Below are 17,561 nucleotides of genomic sequence, written 5' to 3'. Positions count from 1 at the left end.
AACCCAAATCTATCTGTACACAATTACTGGTATATTCTTCCTCCTGCAATTTCTCTAAAATTACTCTTTTGGTCAAAGTACTATTCATAGCTTTTCAGTGCTTATGAAAAAAAAAAAACCCTGAATTTTTCAGACTTACATTGTTGCTTCTTACTGAATCTTTGTTTTTTATTTCCCACTGTTACTGTTCCATGCTGTAGTCTGTAAGTTCAATTCCACAGACATGCTCTGCTATTTCCATCCAGTCATTGCTCATATTATCCTCTTTATTTGAAATGACCTCTTCCACCATTTTTGGCTATTGAACTTTTATCTTTCTGAAAGGCCTAATTAAAATGCAAAATAGCCTCTGTGGTCACCTCCCTTTGAACTCCCCTAGCATAGCCCTTATCACTTAATATTTTTATCATAATTATTATCTTACATGCTTCAATTTGCTTAGTGGATTTTAATGTCCCTCAAGGCTTACTTTTTCCCCATATTCCCAAGGGATATATAAACCAGTGCCTGCTCCATAACGTCACACTAAACATTTATTTAATAACAAAAGTAGTCTTATTTTTTTCAGGTTATATCATTCCATCATTAAAATGAAGCCTTTGGTTTTTTAATTAAAAATTTCTGGTTTATGGCCCCAAAATTAAGCATAATTTGTAGTTCTTTTGATATTTCCATTGATTACTCTGGTTGTATATTCTCTGAGGGAAGTTAGAGAGAAGTTTATTAATAACAAGAAATTTGGCAATGTTCTACTGTGGGCTCATTGTGGTCCACATTGTTTTCTGAGAGTCAGTTTCAGTTCTCTAATCCTCTTTAACCTTTGATAATTAAACCTGACTGGTATGTTTCCTTTTCCAAAGATTTTTACATGTTTGTAAAAGTAGTTTACATACTGTGTGTATGTAATATGAATTAATGTTACCATTAACGTGGATTATTGACACTGAAATAACTAAAATTGGCATTGTTTCTTACAATTGAAATGGCAATCACATAAAAATAATAAAAATATTCTTCCTTAAAATATTTTTATTTGATTACAATGACTGAGAGACATTGTGAGTTAGAGATACTATGAGATAATTCTGAGTGTAGTGCTGAGGTAAATTGCATTCACAGTAAAAAAAGAAATGTAATTGGATTTTTGGTATGAGCATGTTAAAAATGCTGATGACTTTTCGATGCACAATGAACGTTATTTTTGAATAAAGAGTGAAAAGATTACTACATAGAAACTCAATGTGTTTAATCAGAGGAGTTATAATTCGAAGGTGTGAAATTAGCATAAATTTACGATTGAGTGTCTAAATAGTCACCGTATAACTGTTACTTGAACTGACTGAAGTGATATTCCATTTTGAACTCTAGTGCAAGATTAGTAACCAGTATCCGTCAAGACACAGCAGAGTTCAGAATTCAGTTAAAATTCAGGCCACCAGGAAGTTTGAGTAGTCAATGTGGTAATAGTAGAGGTACTTAGTATTTCTAGAACTTTTACTGTATGCCAAACATTGGGCTAAGAGCTTTATGTACATGAACTAACTCAATCCTCATAGCAAATACATCAAGTTTGTGTTACTTCTGTTTTACACATGAGGAAACCAAGGCATTTGGTCAAAGGTCACGCAGACAATAAACCATGCAGTGTTAAATGATCTCTAAAGCCTATGTTCTTGAACATCATGCTGTAAAGCTGCAAAGAAGGGGAAATAATCTAAGGGAAAGAATTTAAAGGAAGAGGGAGAATTTTGAGAATAGTTTCATATGGACAAGAAGATGCAGGGTTATTTTGATTTTCTGCTTTCAAGTTAGTCTGGTGAATCTGATTATGTTTAATCCAACCATTTATAATAACCTTAAAAGCTGTTAAAATGCTATCGATCCTAGGATGACTGTGTTGAAATGTTTGAACGCATGACACTTTAGCAGCTAATACAGCACTTATTATGCACAATGTGTCCATTAATGTTAAAAAAGCAGCATTTCAAAATCTTTTTTCAAAATATAATATATTCATATAACTAAAAAATACAAAAGTATTTAAAAAGTATACAGTAAAACACCTTCCTCCCATTCCTAATACCTATCCACCCAGTTCTTCCACCATTATTTCATTAGCTTCCCATATATCCCTCCAGAGCGACTCACATCCTTCCAAAGTTTCTCCATATAAGCAAATATGAATAAGCACTTTTATTGCCCCCCTCCCTGCTTTTCCACAGAAGGAATAGCACATTTATTACTCTGCATAAAGATCTTGGAGAAATTTTTATAATCGTTCAAAGCTTCTTTATTTTTTAAAATATAGTTGCATATTATTCCATTATGTGAAATGCCATAATTTATGTAACCAGTTCCCCATTGATAGGCAAGTGGGTTGTCTCCAATGTTTTCCAGCTGTTACAAAACATTCTGCAACAAACAGCTTTGTTTACATGTCATTTTGTATACCTGTGCACAAATACTATAGGATAAATTTCCAGCAGCAGAATTGCTGGTCGAAGGGTATTAGCATTTGCAATTTTGATAAATGCTGCCAAATCACCTTCCACGGAGGTTGTACCAATTTGCATCACCACCAACAGTGTATAAGAGTGCCTGCTGATTTGTAACCAAGCTTATTAATTAAATTTTTGAATTTTTGCCAATCTGATGAGTTAAAAATGGTATCAGTGTAATTTCAATTTGCATTTTTATTATGAGTGAGTTTGAGGATCCTTTCTTTTGTTTAAGAGCCTCTGTATTTTTTTGTGTGCATATTATCTTTTCAAATTCTTTACATAATATTCTATTTGGTTGTTGGTCTTTTTCTTACTAACTTCTAGGAAATGGTTATATATTAGAAAACCGTTTGTGATAAATCGTAAATATTTCACCCATTTTGTCATTTATCTTTGAATTTTTTTTAAACTTTGCTATAGTTTTTTATATCCTGTAAAATTATTATGGCTTCTGGATTTGTAGTCATAACTATACTAAGTCATCCTCAGGTTGTAAAGGATTTTTTCTATGTTTTCTTTGTTATATATATGGATTTGTTATTTACATTTGAAGTCTTTCATCCATTTGGTATTTATCCTGGCACATGGTGTGAAATATGCTACCTCAGCACTATTGAATTTTCCCTTAGTGTTTTGACCACATATTAAATCCCTGAATGTATTTGACTCTATTCATGGACATTCTATTATGTTCTATTTATTCATCCTTTTTGGACTAACACCACACTGTTTCAATTACTGAGGCTTTGTAAGGAGTTTTGTATATGATAGGGCTAGTCTTACCTCTATGCTTTTGTTAATTTTTCCTGGCCTTTATTTGTTTATTTTTGTTTATGAACTGTAGAATTAACTTATCTAGTCAAAAATAGATCTATTAATATTTTTAAAAAATATATTCAAAATTAAATCAGAAATACCTGACATCTTTATGATGTAGAATCTTCCTATATGAGAGCATGCTGTCTTTTCATTTGTTCAAGGCATTTTTGTAATTCCTGAGTAATGTTTAAAAGTTTTCTTCATTTGATCTTGCACACTTCCTGTTCAGTTTATTCCTAGGTATTTTTTCCCCTGCTATTGCAAATGGAATCTTTCTTCTACCTTTATTCTTTTATCTATATTCTATTGCACATAAGAATATGTAATAGGTAGCTACATATCAATTTGGTACCTGATACCTTTAATGAGTCTTCATCATTTGTGATAGATTCTTAGTTGATTCTTATTTTTCTAGGTATGGGATCATATTACTGGTAGACATTGTTTTGTCTTCTTTTTGCCAAAGTTTGCTTTTAGTTTTTTTTTTCAATTTCATACAGTCATTTCACAAGTGTTTATTTACCTTTTATGGACAAGGCACTGCTCTAGGCCCTTGAAACAGGTTAGACAAAATTCCTCTCTTTCTATTTCTACAGTGGTGAGGGAAATAAAAAAAAGCAAAACACATTATAAATAAGTGAAATTTATGATAAGCTGACTATGATAAATGATAAGAAAAAAACCCAAGAACATGATGAAGGCACTGGGGACTAGCAGAATAAGGGTCAGGTTACAATTTTAGATGGGATGATCAACGTGCTTCTCATTGAGAAGGTACATTTTGAGCAAAGATGTGAAGGAGGTGAAAGAGTGAGCCACCTGTCGGTTATAGTGATGATCATGGCATAGTGTCTTACTTTATCCTTCAGCGGAAACGCTTTTCCACTGTTTCCCTGTCATGCCTGGTGTGGGCTTTGGATAGCCAAGATAGATACATTTTCTCATGTTAAACCATTAACCATTTATTCTTATTTCAGTGCTTTGTCAAGAAAGTTTATTGAAATTTATCAAGTACCTTTTCAGGGTCTATAGAGACAACCATATGATTTTCTCCTTAAATCTTTTAATTTTTTAGTTAATTTTATTTTTATTTTTTAATTTAAATTCAAGTAATTAACATATAATGTATTCTTTGTTTCAGGGGTACAGGTCTGTGATTCATCAGTCTTATATAATACCCAGTGCTCATTACATCACATGCTCTCCAATGTCCACCACCCAGTTACCCCAACCCTCCACCCCACTCCCCTCCAGCAACCCTTAGTTTGTTTCTAAGATCAAGAGTCTCTCACGGTTTGTCTCCCCCTCTGATTTCATCTTGTTTCATTTTTTCCTCTCTTCCCCTATGATCCCCTGCCTTGTTTCTTAAACTCCTTAAATCTTTTAGGATGATAACACGTATACTGTATATTACCAATATTGAACCATTCTTACATTTCTGGTCCTGGTGAATTATATTTCTTTATTGTGCTGATGGATTATTTTGGCAAATATTTTACTTAGAATTTTCCATTGGTACTCAGAAGTCAGATTAGGTTGTGGTTCCTTTTTTGCTGTTCTTGCATCCTTAAAACTACTGGCATAAATACTTATGTGCTTCATAAAAATAATCTGGAAAAATTTCCTTACTTTTCTCTGCTTTGGAATTGTTTAAATAACAGTGGAATTATCTACTTTTTAAGGGTTTTGTAGAATCCCTCTGGAAATCATCTGAATTAGGTACTGTTCTAAACATTGCTTTTTGAAGCATTTTCTTTTCTATCAAATTTGATCTTTTCTAGGGAGAGTAAATTGTGTTTTCCTGGAACACTATTTCAGACAGATTTACAAGTTTAGCTTTGTAGACTTGAACAAAGTAGTCTCTTAGTATTCTTCAGTTTCATCTTTTTCTATGGTTACTTCTTGATTCCTTTTGTATTTTATATATTTGCATTTGTCCCCATTCTTTTGATCAGTTTAACCACTGGCTTCTTTATTGTTTACCTTTAGCTTCCAGATTTACTTATGCTGTTTTCTGTCTTCTAATTCATTAATCTTTACTTGAATCTTCATCCATTTGTTTTCTTTTTTTCTTTCTTTCTTTCTTTCTTTCTTTCTTTCTTTCTTTCTTTCTTTTTTTTTTTGTATTCCTTTGGTTCGTTTTATGGTCTTATTCTAATTATTCCAATTATTGAGCACTTCTTTATCTTTCTCCTGTGGTTTTTGAGAGGGATAGCTATTCTTTCGAAATCTTGCAATTTTGTTTTCTAAGTCCTTTTGGCCCAAGAGTTGTTGAAGAGAGCTTATTTTTTAAAATCTCCAAACAAGTATCTTTTAGCTTTTAATTTTTAAATTTTAATTTTTAAAATTAAATTCTTACCTTACTTTCTTATGATTAGAAAGTGTGTCTGTACTATTTCTACTTTTTAGGATTAATTGAAATTTTCTTTGTGGCCTAATATATAATCTATTTTCATGATTTTCAGGACAAAGAGTTTGATATAAATTAATAAATTTGTCTTGTTAATTTTACTAATTTTCTATGTATCTACTTATATTTTCCACCCAGTCTTTCATAAATCAAAAGAAGTGAATTAGAATATCCTATTACCTGTCTGTTGTGTATTTTTCTTGAATGTTCCATAATTTCTGTCTGTTGCTGCCATACAATTGATATATATATATATATATATATAGATATAGATATAGATATATATATATATTTATATATATATATAAAACCATTATTCATATATAACTGCTCATATCTTTATTGAGGATTGTACTTACTAGAGTTTAAGATTGCATTCTTGTTTAATTCAATGCTTCTTGGCCTAAATGCCGCCATTTCTTTATTAAGACTGTGACTTCTGGTTTCCATGTGTTTGGATTTGCCTAATATACCTATGCTTGGAGTTTAATTTTCAATTTTTAAATATCATTTTATCTTAGGTGTGTTCTTACATAAAGTATAGAGTTATGATTAATATTTTTGCTCCAGTTGGAAATTTTTTTTCTTTATGGATGAGTTAAGTCCATTTATACTTATTCATATCATGGATTCATTTCCTCCTTGTTCTTACTGTTTTGTTATTAAAGAAATACAACATTTTTGTTTTTATGATGTTTAAAGACAGTCTTTGGCTCAGGAATTTGTTTTTATTTTTATGTACTTGTGATACTTAGAAAAACTTTTACTTTTGTTTTAGTGGTTACTTTTATTTAATATTCTTAGACTTTTATTTTTTGACAATATTTGTTTCCTAATAGAAACAGATGAAATTAGTGTGCATAATCTTTTGCACTCTTCTTTCATCTACCACCCAATTATATTCAATGTGGTGATCTTAGTGTTTCTCTAACACTAATATTACATATGTTAAGATTTTTTTATTGCTTGATTTGTTGGATTTTAGTGATATCTTTGATACCCAGCTATTAGAAATGAAGTGATTAAAGAAACTCTTCTCTCATCTTATCATCTTTTCTTGCCCACATCAGCCCCAAGTAAAAGTCTAAAATAATTTCCTAATTGGAAACATGATATTATACGATATAATATAGTAAAAACCGTAATATTTTAAAGCTTTCAACTTTCAGAAACAACTTAATATAAACATTTATTTCTAAGTAGTCCTAGCCTTTGCCTTCTGTCCCTCTGTATCATTAAAATTTACACTGAAAACCTGGTACTGTACTTCCACCATATAGATAACTGATCTGGGCTCCGCCAGAGCAAGTAGCTATAACATTAACCAGAGAGACACTGCCATGGAGACTGTGGCTTCAAGTTTCCTTCTAAATTAGCATCTCCAGTTGGTGGTAGTGATGTGAGGTAATGATTAAAAGCTCCTGTTTGTAACCATTTGTAATTATCAATGGCATGCTCATTAATTCATCTTCTTAACCCTGACAATTGTTGTCTTTGATCATTTTCTACTCCATTACTTATGTTATTGTCTCTACAACTTGACAAAAATCTATTTTCTGTATGTCAGTGTTGTGTACTGGTGGAGAATGGATAATTTTATATTTTAATGGAGGTACTATTTGGCATGGGACCTATATTAATTTGGAGGGAATATAGAGGATCATGCCAGTAGAGAGTTAAAGAATACACAAGATAAAATCCAGCAACTTCCTGGGTAGTGCCTTGGTTTGAGTGTGGTTGAGTCCATAATATTTAATGTGATAATGTGTAGAAGATTTTTTTTCTAGGTGACACTTCAAGAGAATTCTAGTGGTGGGGAGGCAGTGAATTCCTTGTGCCAGGGCACTGCCATAGGAAGTGCTAAGTGTGGGAGGAGTAGCATGATTTGGGATTTTAATTTCTTCTCTTTTGTCCTATTTATGGACAAAGCTACCACCATGACAAGCTACCACAGTAGAGAATATAAATGTGTCTTCCATTGCTCTTTCTATCATCAATCACTTATTCAGTAATTATTTATGGAAAATCTAGAGTAGCCCAGACACCGTGCTAAGCCCTGGGGACACAATGGTGAGCAATACAGACATGGATTATGTCTTCATGGATTTCTGGTCTACAAAGAAACACACAAGCCATAAACATCATTGTAATAATTTTGAAGAAAAAACATTTAGGAGTATATAGCAAAGACAAATAAGATGAGATCTGAAGGATGAAAAAAAAAAAAAAAAGATGGAGGAGGTAGAATAGGAATCAATTGGTCAATTGGTCCAGGCAGAGAAAGGTGCATCTGTTAGGCGCTGAGGTGCTTGTCTTAGTTGAGGAACTGGAAAAACACAAGAATCAAGATAGGAAAGAGCCTCATATTAAGGTTGGAAAGAGAAATTGGGGGATGCCCCAATTTCTGCTAGGAGGCCATCATGAGCATTTTGATCTTTATCCTAAGGGCAGGGGTAGCTACATAATTTCTGAGGCTCAGTGACATGAAAATGCAAAATGAAAATGTAGGGTTCCTTTTACAAAAATTATTAATTTTCAAGACAGTGACAGATGAGTGTTAAACCAAATCCTGGGCCTTTCTAAGCACTGCCTAGTTTGACTGCACTGGTCACAAGCCCATGACATTGGCCTTACCTAAGGGCAATGAGAAGCCAAGGAAAAGTGTGAAGTACAGAAGAGTGATGATTGGATTGGCACTTTAAAAAGTCAAATTCTTATATCGTTCTACCAAGGCATGTTTGGTTGGTGAGTAAAGGCAAAGGAATATTAATATCTCTCAGATCCAGGATTACAAATTATTACTAATATGATCTTTACAAGTCATGTGCTTAGATACATAGTTATCCAGAATCTACTCAACTTGTTAGTAGAAGTAGTAAATATGGTAAAGTCTGAGATTTTTGCTTAAGGTCATCCTATGTCAACCAATATTTTAATACACTTAAAAAATTTTGTCCTCTAATCATTTAACAACATAAGCAGAAAGTTTCAACTAACTGACAAGAATAGGGCTTAAAATAAATATTGTTTTTTCTTGTTTATGAACATGAAAAAATTATGAAGAATTTGGAAATATGGAAAAGAAAATAATTTAAAGAATACAAGGAGGACCAACTTCCTGCTAGTCCTTGGTTGTTGTAATGATTTGCACATTCTACTCAGAAGATGTGTTCTATTGTCTTAAAACAATAGGCTATATTTCATATGCAACCAAATATTGAGAATCAAATCTTTTGTCCATCATCATTCTGCCAAAACAAGTCTCGAATACTGTATGATATAGTAAGAAATAAGTGAAGGAGAAAAAAATTAAACCACCATTTTATTTTTTACAATAATAATCCTAATTTTTTGTGTGCTTATGAATTTCAAATACCTTACAGAGAAATAATACTATCAGCAAAACTAAAAATTTGATAGTGATCCATGGCTTAATTTTTTGATACACAGAGAATCAATTTTCTTTAAGGACTTTGATGACAAAATAGAGGTCAACCTATTACTTTTTAAAATGTCTGACAATTCTAGAAATCAGCAACCTTATTTTTTTAAATCTGATTAATTCAAGTTTATAAATATTAATGGTAAAAATATCCCCAGCTAACAGTATTTTTAAAAAGAAGGTATTTGTTAGATATTTGTGTATTATGACAATTAAAAGGAAATATTTTTTGTAGGTGATATCATTCTTCTTTATATACATGCTATAAATTGTAAGAAATGAACTTACTTACTAAATAATGTTTATGGTTTGGCTATATAAGCAAAGTGTCTTAGACAGTGATGCCAAATGAGTAAAATATAGGGGAATGAGAAAGGTACAATCCTCACATATTAATTTGGAGTTTGTGAGTCCAGAGCAGTGCATAGTGGGGAAGTGAGTCTTCAGTTTAAAGTTACTTCAGTTTAACAGAAGAAGCAGGTAGACACACACATAAATATACAACTTAATAAGCAATCACGTTATTCAACTTGATCTGGTTGTATAAACTATGCACATAAGTGTAGGTAACTACAGTGTCAGATAAAAGCAGAGGTGATAAGCCGATGGGTCTAATCTCAAAGGCAAAGTATCAGAAGGATAGGGATAAAAGACAAAGGAAAGGGGGGTGAGGTCTAGCAAATTACGGGCTTGCAAATCTTGCGTGACATAAAAACCAGTCTCAGTATTGGATAGCTACTGGCAATGGAATTTTATTATGAATGCTTAAAACTGATGGGACATTCAAAGAGAGTCCCTGCCAATATAGGAGAAATGCTAGAAAAGTTAATTAGAGTTAACACACATTTGGCAGAGAATAGGGTAGAAAATTGTGCTGGGCTAGTTTGGGATCCAGGTAATAAAAAGAAGACTTCATGAGGGAGGTAGAGTAATTACTGAGCTTTAAAAGATAAGAGAGAAACTGTGAGATAATTCGCAATCATTATTATTGCCTAATATTTATTTTTGTTGCTTCCTAAGCTGTTGAGTAAACTGGAAGACTTACCTGCGGGGGGAAAGCAGGAACTCTGTCTCTGAAATGCAATTCCACAATTAATTGAAATGAGTTAATAATGTGACATCATGTAGTTATTGTAATTGGACAAACAGATGTTGGTTTAATTTAACTTGAACATTTTCTAAGGGGTTAAAAAGCTTTGGAAGTCGTTAGAAAAGACCCTTATAGCTTATTCTTTAAAAATATTTTAATTTGAAAGTTGAAAAAATATAGTTGTGATATTTTTTGCACAATTATATTGAAACTCAAAAATTGTACATAACAACACTGATGAAATTACTTACCTAGGTCCACAAGTGATGATTCTTCAACTGTTTGTTGCACAGGCTCAGAGAGGAAAAAACTAAGCACATAATCACTCTGAAAAATAAGACAAAGTACAACATTTCTTCATATTTTATATTTATTGCTCCTATTCACTGGTGGAGGATGAGCCCCTAATCCAGTACGACTGGTGTCTTTATAAAAAGGGGAAATTTAGACACAGTGTGAAGAGACACAAGCAGACGATGGCCTTTTATAAGTCAAAGAGAAAGGCCTGGAATAAATTCTCCCATCACAGTGGTCAGAAAGAACCAACCTTGTGGACACCTTGATTTCAGACTTTCAGATTCCAAAAATGGGAGACAATGTATTTCTGTTGTTTAAATCACCCAGTGTGTGGTACTTTGTTATGGAAGCCCAAGCTCACTAACACAGCACCCAGTGGTGATCCCTTCATCTATGACCCAGATTCTATTCCTTCCTCCTCAGGAACCTTGTGGAATATCTCAATCTATATGTTAGTACCTTTACCTTTTCCCTTTCTTTCTCACCAACCTAAAGTAGTCTCCCCATTAACAACTAGAAAACAGAAGACTCAAACCACACAAAGTATACTCACACAAAATAATAACCTTGTCACTAATGACCCTTTCAAATCCTTATTTTCCCCCTCCTTGACAAAACTTAAAGTTGCCAACATTCATACTGGTTCCACTTCTTCAATTTGTACTTACTTTATGATCTATGACACTCAGGTTTCTGTCACTAGTTGTCTTCCAAAAATGTTCTTACCATCATTTTTAACAACCTTTTCTTTTCAATTTTTTTTTTTCCAAATCCAATGGGGATTTTCTTGGCCTTTATATAGTTATTCCATTTTTAGCGAAAAACTCTCTTTCATTTGCTTTTATGATACTAAGGTCTCCCAGTTTTGCTTCTATCTGTCCTCTCTTTTTTTCTGGAACTTTTTTTTCTCAGGCTCCTTTTTCTTTTGCTTATAATTTAAGTTCTAGTGTTCCTCTTCCAGGCCATCCCTCTCATTACTGATCCATTCTTTCTGGGTGATGTTATCCCTTTTGATGCCTTCTATAATTATGCACAAGTCTAAACCTTTATCCTAGGTCTATCTCCTGAGCCTCAGCCCTCTATTTCAAAATACCTATTTGTTGGCTTCCTTGACTGTTGGAAACCGGAAAGTGCACCAGTAAATACATTCTCTTTGCCCTCAAATTGCCACTTCTTCCTATGTCCAGGCTCAAAATAAGGTGTGTCTTTTTAGACTCCCTGTTCTCCCTTACCCCACACATAATATTTATTGCTAAGTCCTATTGACCTTAATTCCTAAATATCTCAACTATCCATTTCTTCCTTCCAGGTATGCTTCTGACTTCTAGCATCATTACTTCTCACCTAAATTACAGCAGGGGTTCCCACCCCTTATCCTGTTACCTTTTGAATAAATCTATTCTGCACTTAATTGTCAAACTGATCTTTCAAAATAAAAATCTAACAGCTAACTGCATAAAATCTGGCAGTGGCTCCCCATTGCTCTTAAGAAATAGGTCAAGTACTTCACAAGGCCTTTCTGACCTTTCTTGATCGGGATCTTGTTCATTTCCCTTTTTCATCTCTCACCATTTCTCCTCCAGTATTTTATGCTTAACTACGGCTGAATTGTATTTATTTCAAGTGTGCTATGCTCTCTCACCTCCTTGTCTTCCTACACATTTCATTATCCATCCTTTCCACTCTTATTCACCCATTTGCCCAAGGTTTATCACATGCTTTCTTTTCTACTCTTTTAGCCTACTCAATAAGATATCAAGAGCAGGGATCATCATTTATTCACTCATATCTAATACAGTATTTTTGCTCAATAGATATTTCTTAACCAGAACTGAGGTCTATCTTTAGATATGGAATACATTGGTTTTCTAATGCAAATATTCTTATCTATGTAGCAGTTTTATGCACCATTGTAAATTAGTTAATTACCAATTTTGATCTCTATGTATTGCTCTCTTATGAGGTTGCTTAATAAGAATCTATCCTCAAGAAATGTATCCATATTCAGGATGCTGACCAAACTAAGTTTTCTTATTCTTATTTTGAGAGCTTGAAGTCAAACTTCAGACTGTGCAGAATTTGTTGAAGAAAATTTGACCTTCTTTGGCCTTTTGACAACTAGTCAGTTATTCTTCTCTGGCGACATTTTGGCCTCACCACCCAATGGTTATTAAACTTCAATAGTAGGCAGAATATCTTCCCAATTAGTGTCTGAAATGTCACCACTAGCTAATTATTGCCTTGTGTTTACACTGTCATATCCTTGAAATCTTCATTTGTAATTCCAGGTGTGGGTGACATACTAAATACTAATTCCTTATTGTAACAAGATTGTTTTCATTCTTGAGGAGAAACATGATTCAGTGTCAATGGAGGCAGAAATCAATAAAAGAGATGAAGAGGGTAGGAAAAGTAATGTTGCTGGATCTCAAAATAATTGATTTTAAAATTTTCTCTGACTTGGCTTTACTCATGTGCATGCCTCCCACTGCTTTTTAGCACATTGCACCACTGGGTAGTTTGAGTTATAGAAATGTCAGTAACTACAATTGTTCTTACTGATAACTTAGATCAATGTTCTCAATTGGGTTTGTATTGACTCCTAAGCAATACGGCTACATTTAGTTGTATAAATTGTATACTGAGCAACTCTACAGGTACCACTGTTACATGGACTGTAAGTATAATCCTACTTAGCAGTACTGGCCATATGTAGGGCTGGCAGATATAGCAAATAAAAACAGAGAATGTCCACACAATATTTGCAACATACTTATTCTAAAAAAACTTTTTGCTTATCTCAAATTCAAATTTAAATGGGTGGCCTGAATTTTATCTCACTACCCTACAATATGAGGTGTCTAGAAAATGTGTGGGCACACTTTTGGTTGTCTCAGAGGATACATTTGGCAATTAATGGGCAAGGCCACTTACCCTAAATGTCTTGCAATACACCTCGGAGATTCTCACATTATGAGGAATGTTGCTTTTCTGCTTAATTCTTCAAAAGGTAATAGTTTACCAGGTTAAAAAAACCCTCTGAATTTAATTACTTTATTCTGAATCTAATTACTTTATTCTAGAAGTGAGAAAACTGACTACTAGATAGCATAAGTGATTCACTGATTGAAATTAGTACCAGAAAAAAAAAAAAAAAGCCCCCAAAACAAAGAGTGGTAGAGTGTAGTCAATAAGCCCAGGCCCACCTGTGTTATCACTGCCAATGGTCTATAGATGTAAAGAACGCATGTGGGGGACAGGTGGGAGATGTGGATAGAGAGAGCTTTGTAGGAGTCTTAGAGCATGCTAGCTCTACTCAAGTTTGAAACTACTATGACCTATTGATGAATTTTTAAGCATAAAAGCATCACAATCAGGTATTTTTAGGAAGATGACAGTGCAACGTTGTGGAGGAAAGAAAAAACAGTAGCCAGTTTTGGAGAATATCATCAGCAAAATTACTCATATGCTCAATATATTGTATTTTCTGAGCATTCCATTCTGCTTTCCCACCAAATCTCTAAAATGGCATTTCTGTTCTTTCCTATTCCCTTTATAAGCCCAGTCCTGGTTGCGAGGTAGGCATCCATCTTGCATCTCCTTGGTCTTCTAACCTCCATTCATTCTTTTATAAAAATACCCTGCTTTAAAGATCCTGTCTGTTGACTATACTGTCCTCTCCACTTGCTGTTGCACTTGCCTACTGATCTCTAGGTCACTGACCTTCATTTCTTGAACATTTTCCACCTTGGAACATTGTCACTGTCTTCAATAGTACTTGTCATAATTCATACTTATTTTAATAGTCACCCAAATTCTCCTTCCCTGTGGTACATTCTTTGTTTTTGAACTCCTCTCATCCATTGATCTTGCTCTGCATCACACTCAGCCACTCACTCCTGTTCCCTTGATCTTGTCTTGATCAGTGAAGAAACCTCTTCCATTATCTTGATTTCTAGCTGCCTAGTCTACCATCACCATCTTCCTCCTTTCTAGCTCATTTCCTCAAGTTATACAACTCAAACAATCTGTTGACTATAAGACATTTTCACTGACCTTAACTCCTTTCATATGCTCATGTCCCTTCTTGGCGAACTTGGATCCCATGGTTGATACCAATAACTCCATTGCATAGTTCTTTCAACTCTTTTGGCCCTCTCTCCTTTTATTTTATTATATATATGTCAAAAACCCAACTTGGGTTAGTCTCTGCCAACTCGACAACTGTAGCAAGCTGCTGAATGTTCCTGGAAAAAAGCACTCAACCATACTTACTGCTCTTACTATTACCTCATGCCCACTACCCTCAAGTTGGTGTTTAAGATTTTCTGGCAACCTATATATGTCAGTAGTCCATTTATTCTTCTACTCATCTATAGGTTTATTTAATACCTTATCCTCACTCCTCAACATGCCAACACACTTTCCCCCTCTTTCAGTCTTCTCAAGGCTATCTTCTTGTTGACAGAAAAAATAGAAACAGAAAAGAATTTCGATAAGCTTCCACCAACACATCTGTCATCTTACCTCACTTCGGTCCTTTCCTCTATTACATGGGTGGACTGTCTGTGCTTTAATCTGAGACTGATTAAATCCCATGCCCTGTTCTCTACTCAAGGTCAACACTTTGGTCTCTAAGTTCTCATTTCTCTCATCATCAATTTTTGCTTCTTCAGTGGATCTTTCTAACAACATACATATATGCTATGACTTATTTCAATAAACAAATTTCCTGACCTACATTTCCCTGCACACTATCTTATTCCTGTTCATCCTTAGAGCAAAGCCCCTTTAAAGATAATTTTCTGCTTTCTATCCCAAATTCCTCTCTTCATATTCTCTTTTGAACCTATTCTAATCAGGGTTTTTGTTCCTAACACTCACATCAAAGTGTTCTTGTTAGATTCACTAATGATATCCATTTTGCTAAAATCCAGTGGCCAATTCACAAATTTAGGCCTATCAGTAGTATTTGAAATGGCTGATTTCTCCTTCTTTAAAATAGGTTTTTGTCTGGGATTCCAGGTATAAGATGCTTCTGGTCTCCAACAAGTTGCTTTTTCTCAGCCTCTTCTTTTTGATTCTCTCCCATCCTCTCAAACTTTAAAATAGGTGTGCTGCATGGTCTAGCCCTCAGATCCCTTCTCTTTCATATTTACATTTAACCCTATGTAATCTCATCTGATCTCATGGCTTTGAAAACCAATTTTTGCTGACACCTCCAATATTTTTATTTCCAGCCTCTCTTTTTCCCTCAACTCAAGACATTCAATTTTGCACTTGACATCTCTAATTAGAAATTTCATATGGAAATCAAACTTAGTATATTTTGAACTAAACTCCTGTTTTCCCCCACTCTCCACTGCTCCTCCTACAGTTTTCTCCATCACAGCAAATACTCAACCAATACAAGCTCGTATGGCCATAACAGTGGGTTAGTGACTGGCACTTATCCTGACTGGTCAGTACCTGTGTCCTAACACTTGTTAAATATTTGGAACATCCCTCTTATGTAGAACATTATATATTTAGTGAATAAATTAATACAAGTTTGGGATTTGTTTAGGGACTCTAAAGTTACTGGTCTTTGATATATCAATGGTTCCAGTAAATGCATTAGGCTATGTTAAATGCTTTATGAGGTTATTATATATATTGCTTGCGTAGATGTTTATCTAACTAATAATGGTCTTAAAATGTCTAATGTCTAATAATGTACTTTAAAGTTGCAAATGCATTCAATAAAGAGCAAATTTGAAAGCCAAATAACAATTTTAAAATTAAAGTCTGTATCAGCTTATTTTTTGTTAAATTCTGAAATCTTATTAATATGTTGTTTGCCAATTATATTATTAATCCATTTGCAATTTAAAATGATTGATTTTTGAGAAAGTTGATCAATTCAAAGTTGCTGAAACTTCAGTGTTTTTCTTATATCATATGAACATATTCTTGCTCTCAAAGACTACAGAGACTTAAAGTATTTGCAAAGATCAGAAGTAATGTAATATAACACTGAGATCAATTTTTTCTTACTTTAAAATAACACATTAAGAATTCCCATTTATTAACTAGCCAGCCAACATCTAGAATTGGCTGCAAGATTTAGTTTCAGTGAGTTAAAACAATAAGCTAAATCTATCTCTCTCAAACACTGTGAAAGGCTGTAAAAATGTGAATTTAAAAATGAATTCTCATAAGAGTTTTAAATCAAAGTTGAACAGTAATTGTATTTTATTGCCTTTTTCATAAAGCAGCTTGTCAGAATGTCCAGTCTTTAATGTAGTTCAACCCACTATATTCGTATTGGAATTACATAGAATAATGACACTATGAAGAACGGTGAACTTCTAAGGAATCTTTTATAATTCTGATTCTAAAATGTCATCAGTACTTCACTAGACTCTGAAAAATAATCTTGGTCTTACTGATGGTACACATGTGACATTTATCTTGCCCGCAACGTAATCTCAGCCAGCTCCAAATAGGAAAAGAGCAATGTAGTGACAAATGTAGTAATTAACATCTGGGTTTAGCAAGCAGGGAACAAGAAACATATGTTCACTATTAAGACAGGATTTACCCATTTGGATTTATTTTGACATTTGATTTCTGCTTAAAAAATAACATTGCTTAAACCATAAGTAATACTATTTCTTATTTAAAGAGGCTTTTAGAAATGAACGGCAATACTGCAAAGAGCTAGAAATTATAATTAATATGGCTTTAAAATAAAAAAAAACAACAGCTGTTTATATATCTCTGCTGAAGTAAAATGTGGATACATGTGTGTTTAGGTACTGCAATCATTTCCTATAACTTTATGTTTATATTGTTCTTTATAAAGATCTTACTTAGTTCACAACACAATTCCACCAAAACAGAGCAAAATTTAAAGCAAAAACAATTCCTGTTATGACAACTATTATTTGCTTGTGGAATGAAATTACACTGAACGGAAAAAAGAAGTTTATATTAGCATGAGAGAATAAGTAAAAATAA

At 33.5% G+C, this 17,561-nt stretch overlaps 1 protein-coding gene across 2 annotated transcripts in view; it reads right to left on the bottom strand.

The window, feature by feature from the left end:
• The window catches only part of PIK3C2G (phosphatidylinositol-4-phosphate 3-kinase catalytic subunit type 2 gamma), a 345,203-nt gene that overhangs the window by 27,849 nt on the left and 299,793 nt on the right, over window positions 1-17,561 (bottom strand). For both annotated transcript variants that reach the window (XM_026502333.4, XM_057319037.1), the window contains exon 30: window positions 10,514-10,589. In XM_026502333.4, the coding sequence (XP_026358118.2) occupies window positions 10,514-10,589 (76 nt within the window). The remainder of the gene's footprint in view (window positions 1-10,513; window positions 10,590-17,561) is intronic.

Source organism: Ursus arctos, unplaced genomic scaffold (genome assembly GCF_023065955.2).
Source record: "Ursus arctos isolate Adak ecotype North America unplaced genomic scaffold, UrsArc2.0 scaffold_26, whole genome shotgun sequence".
NCBI classification, from domain to species: Eukaryota; Metazoa; Chordata; class Mammalia; order Carnivora; family Ursidae; genus Ursus; species Ursus arctos.
This window is presented reverse-complemented; position numbering and strand designations above follow the sequence as displayed.